The sequence below is a fragment of the Orycteropus afer genome, unplaced genomic scaffold (assembly GCF_000298275.1).
Source record: "Orycteropus afer afer isolate SDZICR_OR568_19922 unplaced genomic scaffold, OryAfe1.0 scaffold00264, whole genome shotgun sequence".
Taxonomy (NCBI): Eukaryota; Metazoa; Chordata; class Mammalia; order Tubulidentata; family Orycteropodidae; genus Orycteropus; species Orycteropus afer.
This window is the reverse complement of record NW_006921851.1, coordinates 2,585,120-2,598,338: the sequence shown is the minus strand read 5'-3', so window position 1 is coordinate 2,598,338 and position 13,219 is coordinate 2,585,120. Positions and strand designations below refer to the sequence as shown.

General features: G+C 37.8%; 1 protein-coding gene across 1 annotated transcript in view; it reads right to left on the bottom strand.

Annotated features, from left to right (window-relative positions):
* Positions 1-13,219, bottom strand: part of GALNT11 (polypeptide N-acetylgalactosaminyltransferase 11) — a 76,218-nt gene that overhangs the window by 37,799 nt on the left and 25,200 nt on the right. The window contains exons 4-5 of the mRNA XM_007950141.2: positions 7,521-7,646; positions 1,638-1,887 (exon numbers count right to left, since the gene is read on the bottom strand). Of these exons, the coding sequence (XP_007948332.1) occupies positions 1,638-1,887; positions 7,521-7,646 (376 nt within the window). The remainder of the gene's footprint in view (positions 1-1,637; positions 1,888-7,520; positions 7,647-13,219) is intronic.

Here is a 13,219-nt window from a genome sequence, read left to right as displayed (position 1 = left end):
TTTTTTTTTTTTTTTCTTTGCACATTTGGATCCTGCATTTGGCTGAGTCTTCATCTCTAGTTCCTGGACTTGAACCAGGGGCCTGCTGTGTTATGTTGGGATTGTGCCATTTTACCCACCAACCTTGGATTCAACAGCTTCAACAGCCAGCAGCTGTCTGAATTAGGAGATGTCTCTAGCTTCAGTGGGCCTGGAATAAGAGGCAGAGCTGAAGCCCAAGGTCGAGGGGTCTTCACCCAACCCCTAGAGCTGGCACTCTGAATTTGGACTTCTAGCCTCCTAAGCTGTCAGAGAATAAATTCTTGTTTGTAAAGGCATCCACTTGTGGTATTTCTATTACAGCAGCACTAGAGAACAAAGAGAAGCTCTAGTGGCGTGGTGCCGAAGGCATCTGACTGCTAAGCAAAAGACTGGGGGTTCAAACCCACCAGCTGCTCCAGGGAAGGAAGATGGGGCAATCTATTTCCATAAAGATTTACCACCTTGGAAACCCAAAGAGGGTTACCATAAGTCAGAATTGTCTCAATGACAGTGAGTTTGGTTTTTTTGGTTTAAGAGAACCAAGACATCATGTAACAGAATACTATAGAGTAATGAAAAAAATTATAGCTATATACTGCACCATGGATGAATTCTTTTTTCTTTTTAAACTACTGAGTAAAAGAGGCAAGGAACAATATAATACATGGTTCTGTTTATATGAAGTACAAAAGCAGGCAAAACTAAATGGTATTGTTCAGGGGTAGATACGTAGTTGCTCAAACTATAAAGGAAAGGCAGACAAATGACTGCCTATGGTCAGGTTAATAAATATCTGTGGGGACGAGAGCAGGGGCTGGGATCAAGGAGGGTTGTTCAGGAGTACTTCTGAGTGATGCATCTTGATCTGAGTGGTAGTTACATAGGTGTTCACATTGGAGCCATTCCTTAAACTGTATATCTATATATTTTGTATACTTGTTACATATTTTTCACAATAAAAAAGTTCAAACAGAACTAGGCCGAGAACTTTAAAAAAACAGAAATACAAACAAACCTCTCTAAAATCTACAAAATAAATTAAAAGAAAACAAAAATAAGAAAGGAAAAGTAACATATAAGAGTAGATTTATAAATGAGAAAACATGTGATGAGAGCTGAAAAAAATTCTTGAACTTTGACTTAGAAATAGCACTAGAAGGACTCCATCCTTAGAAATCCTAAATATAGAAAAAGCTTTTATGATATATTAAATGTTCTTCACAGTGTAATTCATACTAGCAAAGAACTGAAGATTAATTAATGACCAGATCAATAAAACATGGCATTTGACATTTAAAAAAAAAAAAAAAAAAGAGAGAGAGAGAGAGATACTCCCACAGTATGTTATGCAACAGTTACTACAGGATATTGTTTATTTGCCATTCTCACTAAGCTATAAATCCTTGAGTGCAGGGATAATTTCTTATTCATAAATCTTTCCTTTTTCTTAGGACTTAACAGAGTGCATAAAATTCAGTAAGTGCTCAAGAACTTTTAGTGGACAAAGAAATTAAGCCGAGATTTTTGCTCCTTTCAAAGAAAAAGGAAGTACCTTTAAAATATTTTATTTTTTCTCTGCCAGCAGAAATTTTTCCAACATAAAGGAGAAGCCTTACTTTATTGGTGCAGTAGCTCCTTCTGGTCCTCCTAGCTCAGCAAGGGGAACAAGATCCCATTTAAAGTGCAGCCCCCAGTTGAACCCTCCTCGCACAACAGGAGATGAGCTATATACAAGTGTGTCTGCACTGATGATATCTATCACTGGGCACACCACGGTGTGAGGGTCCTCATGCACAGCAGCCAGCAAGGGCTGCAGCCACATCTCATTCACCTCACAGTGGCTATCAAGGAACACCAGAACTTCTCCTAAAGAGGCAGAACAACAAGAGGTCCACAAGAGATCAGCAACTCAATTTCGGCACAACTACCAATTCAACTGGACAATACATTTACATGGCATGAAACATAACTGCTACCCTTATTATTACCCCAAATAATATTTAACCATGGCTTTATTGACAATTGTAAATAAGGGATTTTTTTTAGCCAAGAATTCTGCCTGAGTCATACCAATATTATTGAAGAAATTCAAAAACCAAATTCACTGCCGTCAAATCGATTCTGACTCATAGCAACCCCTCCTTGAGTTTCTGAGGCAGTATCTCTATGGAAATAGATTGCCTAATCTTCCCTCTGAGGAGTGGCTGGTGGCTTTGAACAGCCAGCCTTCTGGTTAGCACTCAAATGCCTTAGGCACTATGCCACAAGAACTTACACAAATAATATGAACAAAAATTCTTGGAAAAAAAATCTAGAGACAATTCAGATTCTCTTCACTACAAACAGTCAGAGCCCCACAGTAACAATTTAGTTCTTTGGGTAGCTGAGCACTGAGTGATTCAAGGTATTTTTGTATAGTCACAGTGACCACTTGTGTGTAGACATTTTTATTACAATTATTCCAAGTGAATTATTTCTAAATCGAGTATATATTCAGAATACGTTTCCTTGCCTGGTAAACAGAGTATAGTGAACATAACACATTTTTATTGTCATTTCAGAAACATCATTATGATAATCAATTATTGCTACAAGATGGCAATTCTCTCCAAAGTGTGGGAAGATTGTACACCTCTGGTCAGTATTCTGAATGTGTCTATTATGCTGGTGATGCAATCCCTCTGCTCACCATCGTTTCCTGATGCCACACCCCCTCTTCACTCCCATTTACTCTGGTTTACAGTAACTCCTCTGTTTCTCACATCTCCTGTCTCATTCTTCCAATTTTCTTGGACCTAGCGACTCACATTAGTCAACGGCATACACCTTCCTTCTAGTTTGCAAAATATAAGTCATAAAATTTTATCCTGCATTGTTAACTCATCTTGACAATTTGAGCGGGAAGAAGAATTTCTCTGATAACTTCAGGGTTATTCTGAGCAGATGAGAAACTTAGAACCTGATTATCTGGTAGCATTATCATTCTTCTGAAAGCTTATCCATGAAATGTATTTATACAGATTTTACATGTGTTGCTTAAAGCACCAGATGCCTCCTATTTCAGTTAAGGACAGCACAGAAAAAGAAAAGTTTTCAATGATGACTGTGAATTAGTCATGCAGTTAAATTTTGTAAATGGCCTTAAGTTGGATGTAGAACAGATCACCAGCTGTTGTTTAATGGGAAAAGGCAAAATGTTCGGCATGAACATTATTCACTGTGAAATGAGATCAACTCAACCAAAGTTCCTTTGAGGAGGAAATATATTCATAGCTGTTCTTAATTCTAAAAGTGTTACTTTTTCCAATTAAAGCCAATTTCACTAAGAAGATTACACCTTGTTACAATGAACCTGCTTGCTTCTAACAGTCTAAACTATAAAAATTTGAACAAGGACCAACAAATGATAAAGAGAACACTATTATTAGTTGAAAAAAAATAAAAACTCATAGTAACTTTACATTTTAAGATTATGTTTCAAATCACATAATCCTGAAAATATCCCACAATTTCACTGGTATTTATCTTGTTGCCTTCAATAACTCAACATGGTCAATTCAGTAAATCTGTATTTGACTGTTAGGTGCTGTCGAGTCGGCTCCAACTCACAGTGACACTATGTACAACAGAACGAAACACTGCCCAGTCCTGTGCCAGTCTCACAATCCTTGCCAAACCTGAGCCCATTGTGGCAGCCACTGTGTCAATTCATCTCATCAAGGGCCTTCCCCTTCTTCATTGACCCTCCACTCCTCCAAGTCTGATATCCTTCTCCAGGGAATGGTCCCTTCTGACAACATGACCAAAGTATGTGAGAAGAAGTCTGGACGGTCCTGCTTCCAAGGATTCTGGCCATACGTCTTTCAGGACAGATTTGATGGTATTTTCAGTATTCTTCACCAACACCACATCTCAAAAGCATCAATTCTTCTTCGGTCTTCCTTATTCATTGTCCAGCATATGATATTGTCACATGCATATGAGGCTACTGAAAACACCATGGCTTGGGTAAGGCGAACCTTAGTCTTCAAAGAGACATCTTTGCTCTTCAGCACTTTAAATACGTCTTTTGCAGCACATTTGCCCAGTGCAATACATCATCTGATTTCCTGACTGCTTTCACAGACGTTAATTGTGGAACCAAGCATTATGAAATCTTTGACAACTTCAATCTTTTCTCCATTTATCGTGATGCTGCTTATTGGTCCAGTTGTGAGGATTTCCGTTTACTTTTTGTTGAGGCTGCAAACCATAGTGCAGAATTTAGTCTTTAATCTTCATCAGTAAATGCTTCAAGTCATTTTCACTTCCAGTAAGCAAGGCTGTGTCATCTGTGTATTGCAGGTTGTTAATGACTCTTCCTCAAATTATGATGCCATGTTCTTCATATACTCCAGCTTCTCAATTATTTGCTCATCATACAGATTGAATTAAAAAAAAAAAAACAAAAAAAAAACAAAAAACCTCATTGCTGTCAAGTTGGATCTGACTCATAGCAACCCCTCCTTGGATTTCTGAGGTGGTACCACTATGGAAGTAGGTTGCCCAACCATCCTTCCGAGGAGTGGCTGATGGGTTTGAACTGCCAGCCTTCTGGTTAGCAGTCAAATACCTTAGGCACTATGCCACCAGAGCTCCCACATATTGAATAAGTATGGTGAAAGGATACAACCCTGATGCACTCCCTTCCTGATTTTAAACCATGCACTATTCCCTTGTTTTGTTTGAAGGACCTCCTCCTGGTCTATGTTCAGGTTCCTCATGAGCACAATTAAGTGTTCTGGAATGCCTTTTCTTCTCAATGTTATCCATAATTTGTTATAATCCACACAGTCAAATGCCTTTGCATAATCAATGAAACACAAGTAAACATATTTCTGGTATTCTTTGCTTTCAGCCAAGATCCATCTGACATCAGCAATGACATCCCTCATTCCATACCCTCTTCTGAATTCAGCTTGCATTTCTGGAAGTTCCCCATGAATATATTGCTGCAACCATTTTTGAATTATCTTCAGCAAAATTTTACTTGCATGTGATATCAAAGATGTTCAATAACTTCCACATTATATGGGATCACCTTTTTTGGAATGGGTGGTAGCTGTTTTCCAAATTTCTTGGCATAGACCAGTAAGTACTTCCAGCACAGGGTCCATTTGTTAAAACATCTCATGGGTATCCCACCAACTCCCGGAGGCTTGTTTTCTGCCAATTCCTTCAGTGCAGCTTTACTTCTTCCTTCAGTACCATCGGTTCTTGATCATATGCTACCTCCTGAAATGAATGAACATCAACCAATTCTTTTTGGTTCAGTGACTCTCTGTATTCCTTCCATCTTCTTTTAATGTTTCCCACATCATTCAGTATTTTGCCCATAGAATCTTTTAATATTGCAACTCGAGGGTTGATTTTTTTCTTCAGTTCTTTCAGCTTGACAAATGCTGAGTGTGTTCTTCCCTTTTGTTTTTCTAACTCCATGTCTTTGCACATCTCATGATAATAATTCACTTTGTCTTCCTGTGCTGCTCTTTGAAAATTTCTGTTCATTTCTTGTATCTTGTCATTTCTTCCATTTGCTTTAGCTACTCTCCATTCAATAGTAAGTTTCAGAGTCTCTTCTGACATCTGTTTTGGTCTTTTCTTCCTTTCCTGTCTTTTTAATGACCTTTTGCTTTCTTCTTGTATGATGTTCTTGATGTCATGTCACAATTCATCTGGTTTTTGGTCACTGGTGTTCAGTGCATCAAATCCATTCTTTTTAGATGGTCTCTAAATTCAGGTGGGATATAATCAAGGTCATATTTTGGCTCCTGTGGACTTGTTTGTCTTCAGCTTCAACTTGAACTTGCTTATGAGCAGTTGATGGTCTGTTCCAGGCAGCTCCTGACCTTGTTTAAGCTATAGGTATTGAGCTTCTCTATAGCCTCTTTGTACATGACTAGAAAATATCCTATTGAATTCAACTGGTATGCATTTAAGAGAAAGAGAGGAAGAAGAAAAGTTCTGAAAGTGAAGTCCTAGTTTTAATAGAACTTACGACATAAAGGAGGAGTGAAGTCACCAAGCAGGGTCAACCACCTCAAACCCCTAGAAATGGGTTAACGAAAAGAAAGGCATGCACAGGATCAGGGTACATGCTTTCTCTACTGGGGAATGCATGCCTGCACCCGCCAGAGCCAGCAATTCTCAAATTGCTGTCATAATTTTTTTTGCCATATTTGTATACTTCCTGTGACATTATATACCTAATATGTTTAAAGTGATTGATTTGTTAAAACTTAAATTTATTTTAAGGGTTTTTTTTGTTAAACAAAATAGAAGGTAATTATAAAAACAAATACAGCAGAATCAATATAATGTCATTGAAGCTAACAGGTATATTTTGTGAAAAAGACCTGTTCTTTATTTTTTAAAAAGGAGGTAAGTGTATGATGGAAAGCTTTTAAAGCTGTATCAGTTAAATAAAAAAAAAAAGAAAGAGATTTTTCTCTTGATGGAATCAGAAGAATCTGGAGAGAATTTTAAAAAAACAAAAAACTGTAATAGTTATGTAATTTTTAATGTCATGTCCTTTTGCCAAGTAAAATCACAATCTATCTTCACAGGTACACATTCCACCCTTACAAAATAGTGGCAAAATTCAAACCAAATAGCATGGGCAACATATACTTTATTATTATTATTATTATTAGGGTGAAAGTTTACAGAGCAAATTCATTTTCCATAAAACAGTTCATACACATTTTGTTTCATGACATTCATCGCAATCCCCATAATGTAACAGCTCTTTTCTCACTTCTTCCCTGTGATTACCTTTTTCCCTGTGTTCTTCTTTCCTATGCATTCTTGCCCTCTGAGCTACCTCCCTGTGCAAATACTGCCCTTCTGATCTCCCATGGTTGATTGCTCTAAGGAGCGTACCTACCTGGTATAAATGTTCACCCTGTATGCCTGTGTACTGCTTGGCTGGAAGCCACAGGACCAAGTTCAATTCCAGGTCTGAAGGGTGACTAGGGGCTAATAGTCTCAGGGATTTCACCAGACTCTATCAGACCAGTAAGCCTGCTCTTTTTAATGATTTTGAGTTTTGTTCCACATTTTTCTCCCACTCTATACAGCAGGCAACCTATACCTTAAAATTTATATTAAAAACTTATAAAAGGTTGGTTACATTTTGGTTTTAAGTTTCTGCTTATGTAAGTGAACAAGATATAAAGCATATTTAAGAAGCAGTAACCAACAATTAGAGCCATTATAAAAAAGGCCAATAAGGAAGCAGTATTCAATTCCTTGTAATCTGTGTTTGGAGGAATGGGTTTGCAGTTATAAAATGGCCTTTCCCAAAATGAATAACCTCTTCTAAGCTAGCTGGTTGGCATGCCTGTTTCCAAACACTACTTTTTATATGCTTCTGCAGGACCAGAACCGCTTTAAGGACAGAACCCCACTTCTGAACGCCCTGCCATCATTCAGCCCTGCAGAGAAAATCACAGTCATACCTGTTGCGTGGGCTGCTCCAATCATTCTTCCTCGAATCAATCCCTCACGCTTCTTATTCCTTACTACTTTAGTTTTTCCATGGAGGTATTTTTGGACATATTCATCTAGCTCTCCTTTCAAATCATCTGAAAATAAAGAGTCCTGAAATTACTCAAATCATATGTGAGATACACAAAGCCATTTTAGAGATACTCTGAAATTGCATTTGGTGCTTGCTAAAATCCATAACTAATTATTGACTAACTATTATAAAACTTTCTGCTTTATTTTGAAAGAATATTGTAGCTTATCCCGTCAGGACAAAAAAAGAAAAGAAATGAAGGGTGAGAGCTGAAATATCAGCAAAAAGAAAAAGTTATTTCTAAAGACTACAAAATATTGAATGGTTGAGGAGCCAACCTTAGTAATAAATTTGTTTTTATTTCAATAGCAACTAGAACAATGCTTTACATAGGTAAAGGCTGAAATAGAAATATCCTGAATGAACAATGGTCAACTGACTGCATTGAAGTCACATTTAAAACAAAATAAAATGTCTTTTGTTTAAAAGTAATTTATTAAATCTTACTCCATTTCAGAATTGTTAAGAAATAACTTCTATTGCCCCTACATAGAATTATATAATAACAGCAGTAAATATATCCTTTTATTCATTTAGTAACTTTCTTCTAAGAATGCTAAATATTTGATTAATTCTAGCTGATTTGTCTATAAATTTCATAATAGCTTTTAAAGATCATGTTAAGTTAAGAAAATTGTTTTTCATAGTGAGTATTTAAACTACTGTTTTATCATGAATTTTCCCTTTAAGATAAAAGAGCCACAAAACAAAAAACAAAATACAGGTTTATTTAAAAAAAAAAACCCACAAATTCTAGAATTTAGTATTTAGCCAATTTTCTACTTGATCTGAAGTCAAATATCCTTTTTTTAAAAATCTTTCAGTTTTGAGATTAAGTTGTTTTGGGGTTTATTTTGTCATTACAATTAAAAAAAATTTTTTTTTGTTGCTGTTGAGAATATACACTGCAAAATATACACCAACTCAACAGTTTTTACATGTACATTTCAGTGATACAGATTATATTCTTTGAGTTGTGCAACTACTCTCACTCTACTTTTCTGAGTCGTTCCTCCCCCATAAACATAAACTCACTGTCCCTTAAGGTTGCAATCTAATCTTTCTAGCTGCTATTGTCAGTTTGATCCCATATAGATAGTTCTTAAGGAGCCCTGCTGACACAGCAGTTAAGCACACAACTGCTAACCCAAAAGGTGAGCTGTTTGAACCCACCAGCTGCTCCACAGGAGAAGATGTAGAAAGATTTACAGCTTTAGAAATCCTAAAGGGTAATTCTACTTTGTCTGACAGGGTTGCTATGAGTCAGAATCAACTCAATACCAATGAGTTTGGCTTGGTTTTAGATATTTTTTAAAAGAGTTAACAATCAAGCTGCCTTAATTGTTGACCTCTTTTTTTTTTTTTTTTTTGCCTCCTATCAGTTAAACCAAACTGCTGTTTGGTTTTAAGAAGACTTCAGGGGCTATTTTTGATTTATTGTTTAAAGATTATCTCAGGGCAAGAGTTTCAGGCGCATCCAGCCTCCTTTGCTCTAGGAAGTCTGGAGTCCATGAGAATTTGAAATTCTGTTCTGAAAGTTTTGTTTTTAACTTTCCCTAGTTTTCCCACCAGCCACTCCTCAGAAGGAAGGTTGAGCAATCTACTTCCATAATGATAGAGCCTCAGAAACCCAAGGAGGGGTTGCTATGAGTCAGGCCTGACTCCACGGCACATAACAACAACAACAACAAGTTTTTCCCTGTGAGGTGTCAATATTCACCAGGGTCTGAGACCTCTGCTGACCTTAGGCTTGGTGTACATTCCCCATCACTTTGCATATTTAAGTATACTGGCGAGTACATGGACATACTGACTCTGTTATTGACTGAAGAAGCATTTAATCAATGTATTAAGGTATGTAATTGGCTTACAACTTATTGTTCTATCTCTGCAGCATGCTGCAATGAAAAGAGCAGGACACAAAGCCAGGTAGGCCAGTATCTAATTTCAACTCTACCACTGAATAGCTATGGGATCTTGAGCACATTACCTAATTTTCTTCTCTGTAGAATGGGACATGACTACCTTTGCAAAGTTGTTGAGAGCTGAAGGAGTAGTGTAAATAAAAACACATGACATTCTGCTGGGTGTGCATGAAATAGTTCTTAGAAGAGTCTATGTCAAATTAAAGAAAGGAGTATGAAAATATACTGAATCATAAAATATCAGCATTCATTTCTGAAATTGAAGTCTGAGGGAATTCAGAAATCATGTAAGTCAAATCTTTCAATTTATGTATAAGGAAGAAGCCTGATAGTATCTGCTAGAATTTTTATTATAATTACAATTACTATCCATGGCAGTTTGGAACAGCTAAGGGAGGCCAGGAAGCAAGCCGGTGGCAGTTTAGAACAGCTAAGGGAGACCTGCAAGCAAGCCAGTGGTGGTTTGGAACAGCTAAGGGAGATGAGGAAGTGGGCTGGTGGGGTTTGGAACAGCTAAAGGAGACCAGGAAGTGAGCACAGTGGTTTGGAACAACAAAGGGAGATGAACTTGTCTGTCAGTTTGTCATCCTGTGGTGTACTGAGTGTTGCTGTGACGCTGGAGGCTATGCCACTGGTGTGTCAAATGCCAGCAGGGTTGCCCATGGTAGACAGATTTCAGTGGAGCTTCCAGAATAAGACAGACTCAGGAGAAGGAAGGGGCCATCCACTTCTCAAAGAACTGGCCAATGAAAACTTTATGAACAGCAGTGAAACACTGATATACTACTTGAAAACTTTATGAATAGCCCTAAAACACTGTCTGATACAGTGCCAGAACATGAGCCCCTGAGGTCAGAGGACACTCAGATACAACTGGAGAAGAGCTGGCTCCTAAGAGTAGAGCCGACCTTAATGATGTGGATGGAGTAAAGCATTTGGGATCGCCATTGGCTGATGTGGCATGACTCAAAATGAGAAGAAACAGCTGCAAACATCCATTAATAATCAGAATATGGAATGTACGAAGTATGAATCTAGGAAAACTGGAAGTTGTCAGAAATGGAATGCATAAAGATCCATATCCTAGGTATTAGTGAACTAAAATGGACAGGTTTTGGCCATTTTGAATCAGACAACCATGTGATGTACTATGCCAGGAATGATAAATTGAAGAGGAATATGGCGTGGCATTTATCATCACAAAGAATGTTTCAAGATCTATCCCGAAGTATAAAGTTGTCAGTGATAGGATAATATCCATATGCCTACAAGGAAGACCAGTTATTCAAGTTTACACACCAACCAGCAAAGCCAAAGATGAGGAAGTTGAAGATTTTAATCAACTTCTGCAGTCTGAAATTGACGAAACATGCAACCAAGATGTGATAATTATCACTGGTGGTGATTGGAATGCAAAAGTTGGGAATAAAGAAGAATCACTGGTAGCTGGAAAATATGGCTTTGGTGATAAAAATAATGCTGGAGATCACATATAGAATTTTGCAAGACCAATGACTTACTCATTGCAAATACCCTTTTTCAACAACACCAATGGCGACTATACACGTGAACTCTGCCAGATGGAGTACACAGGAATCAGACTGACTACATCTGTGGCAAGAGGCAATGGAGAAGCTTAATATCTTCAGCCAAAACTAGGCCAGGAGCTGACTGTGGAAAAGACCACCAACAGCTCATATGCAAGTTAAAGTTGAAGTTGAAGACAATTATAACAAGTCCACAAAAGCCAAAATATGTCCTTGATTATATCCCTCTTGAATTCAGAGACCATTTAAAGAACAGATTTGATCCACTGAACACCAATGACAGAAAACCAGAAGAACTGTGGATGACATCAAGAACATCATCCATGAAGAAAGCAAAAAGGTTATTAAGAAGACAGGAAAGACAGAAAAGACCAAAATGGATGTCACAAGAGATTGTGAAAATTGCCCTTGAATGGGGAGTAGCTAAAGCAAATGGAAGAAATGACAAGATAAAAGAGCTGAAAAGAAGATTTCAAAGAACAGCTCGGAAGACAAAGTCAATTATTATAATGAAATGTGCAAAGACTTGGACTTAAAAAATCAAAAGGGAAGAACACACTCAGCATTTGTCAAGCTGAAAGACCTGAGGAAAAAATTTAAGCCTTAAGTGGCAATAATGAAAAGACTCTATGGGCAAAAATTGAATGATGTGGGAGACATGAAAAGAAGATGAAAGGAATACAGAGTCACTGTACCCAAAAAAATTGGTCAATGTTCATCCATTTCAGGAGATGTCATATGATCAAGAACCAATGGAATTGAAGGAAGAAGTCGAAGCTTCACTGAAGGAACTGGTGAAAAACAAGGCTCTAGGAAATGACAGAATACCCAGTGAGATGTTTCAACAAACGGATACCATGTTGGAGACACTTGGCTATGCTAAGAGATTTGGAAGAAAACTACCAGGCCAAATGATTGGAAGAAATCCATATTTGTAACCATTCCAAAGAAAAGGTGATCTCACAGAATGTGGAAATTATCAAACAATGTCATTAATACCACAAGCAAGTAAAATCTTATTGAAGATAATTGAAAACTGGTTGTAGCAGTATATCAACAGAGAACTTCCAGAAATGCAAGGTGGATTCAGAAGAGAACGTGGAATGAGGGATATCATTGTTGATGTCAGGTGGATCTTAGCTGAAAGCAAAGAATACCAGAAAGATGTTTGTGTTTTATCGACTATGAAAAAGCATTCAATTGTGTGGATTATAGTAAATTATGGATAACACTGGGAGGAATGGGAATTCCAGAAACTTGATCGTACTCATGATAAACCTGTACATAGACCAGGAGGCTGTTGTTCAAACAGAACAAGGGGATACTGCATGGTTTAAAATCAGAAAGGGAGTGCATCAGGGTTGTTGTATCCTTTCATCATACTTATTCAATCTGTGTGCTGAACAAATAATCCAAGAAGGTGGACACTATCAAGAAGAACATGGCATCAGGATTGGAGGAAAGCTCATTAACAACCTGCGATACACAGATGACACAACTTGCTTGCTGAAAGTGAGAATGCTTGAAGCACTTACTGATGAAGATTGAAGAGTACAGTCTGCATAAGGATTCCACCTCAACATAAAGAAATAAAAAATCCTCACAACTGGACCAATAAGCAGCATCACGATAAATGGAAAAAAGTTTGAAGTTGTCAAAAGACTTCATATTACTTGGTTCTATAATCAACACCAACGGAAACACCAGTCAAGAGATTAGACAATGTATTGTATTGGGCAAATCTGCTGCAAAGACCTCTTTCAAGTGCTGAAGAGCAAAGATGTCTCCTTGAAGACTAAGGTGCGCCTAACCCAAGCCATGGTATTTTCAATCACTTCATATGCATACGAGAGCTTGCAAAAAGGACAAGGAGGCCACATATTCTGACCTCTTAGAACCCCACAAGAGGAAGGCAGAATCACCATCAATAGCCCAAGGCCTATTCCTGCGAGGCCAGAAATGCTGCCTCCCTCCAGCCCTTTCTCCAATCATTCCTCCCAAAGCATTCATCACCTCTCCTGGGTTTGATAATTCGCTGCAGTGGCCATGCACAACCCACAGATTATGGGGTTTATTAGGGAAGCACCAGGCTACAATTCAAGTTC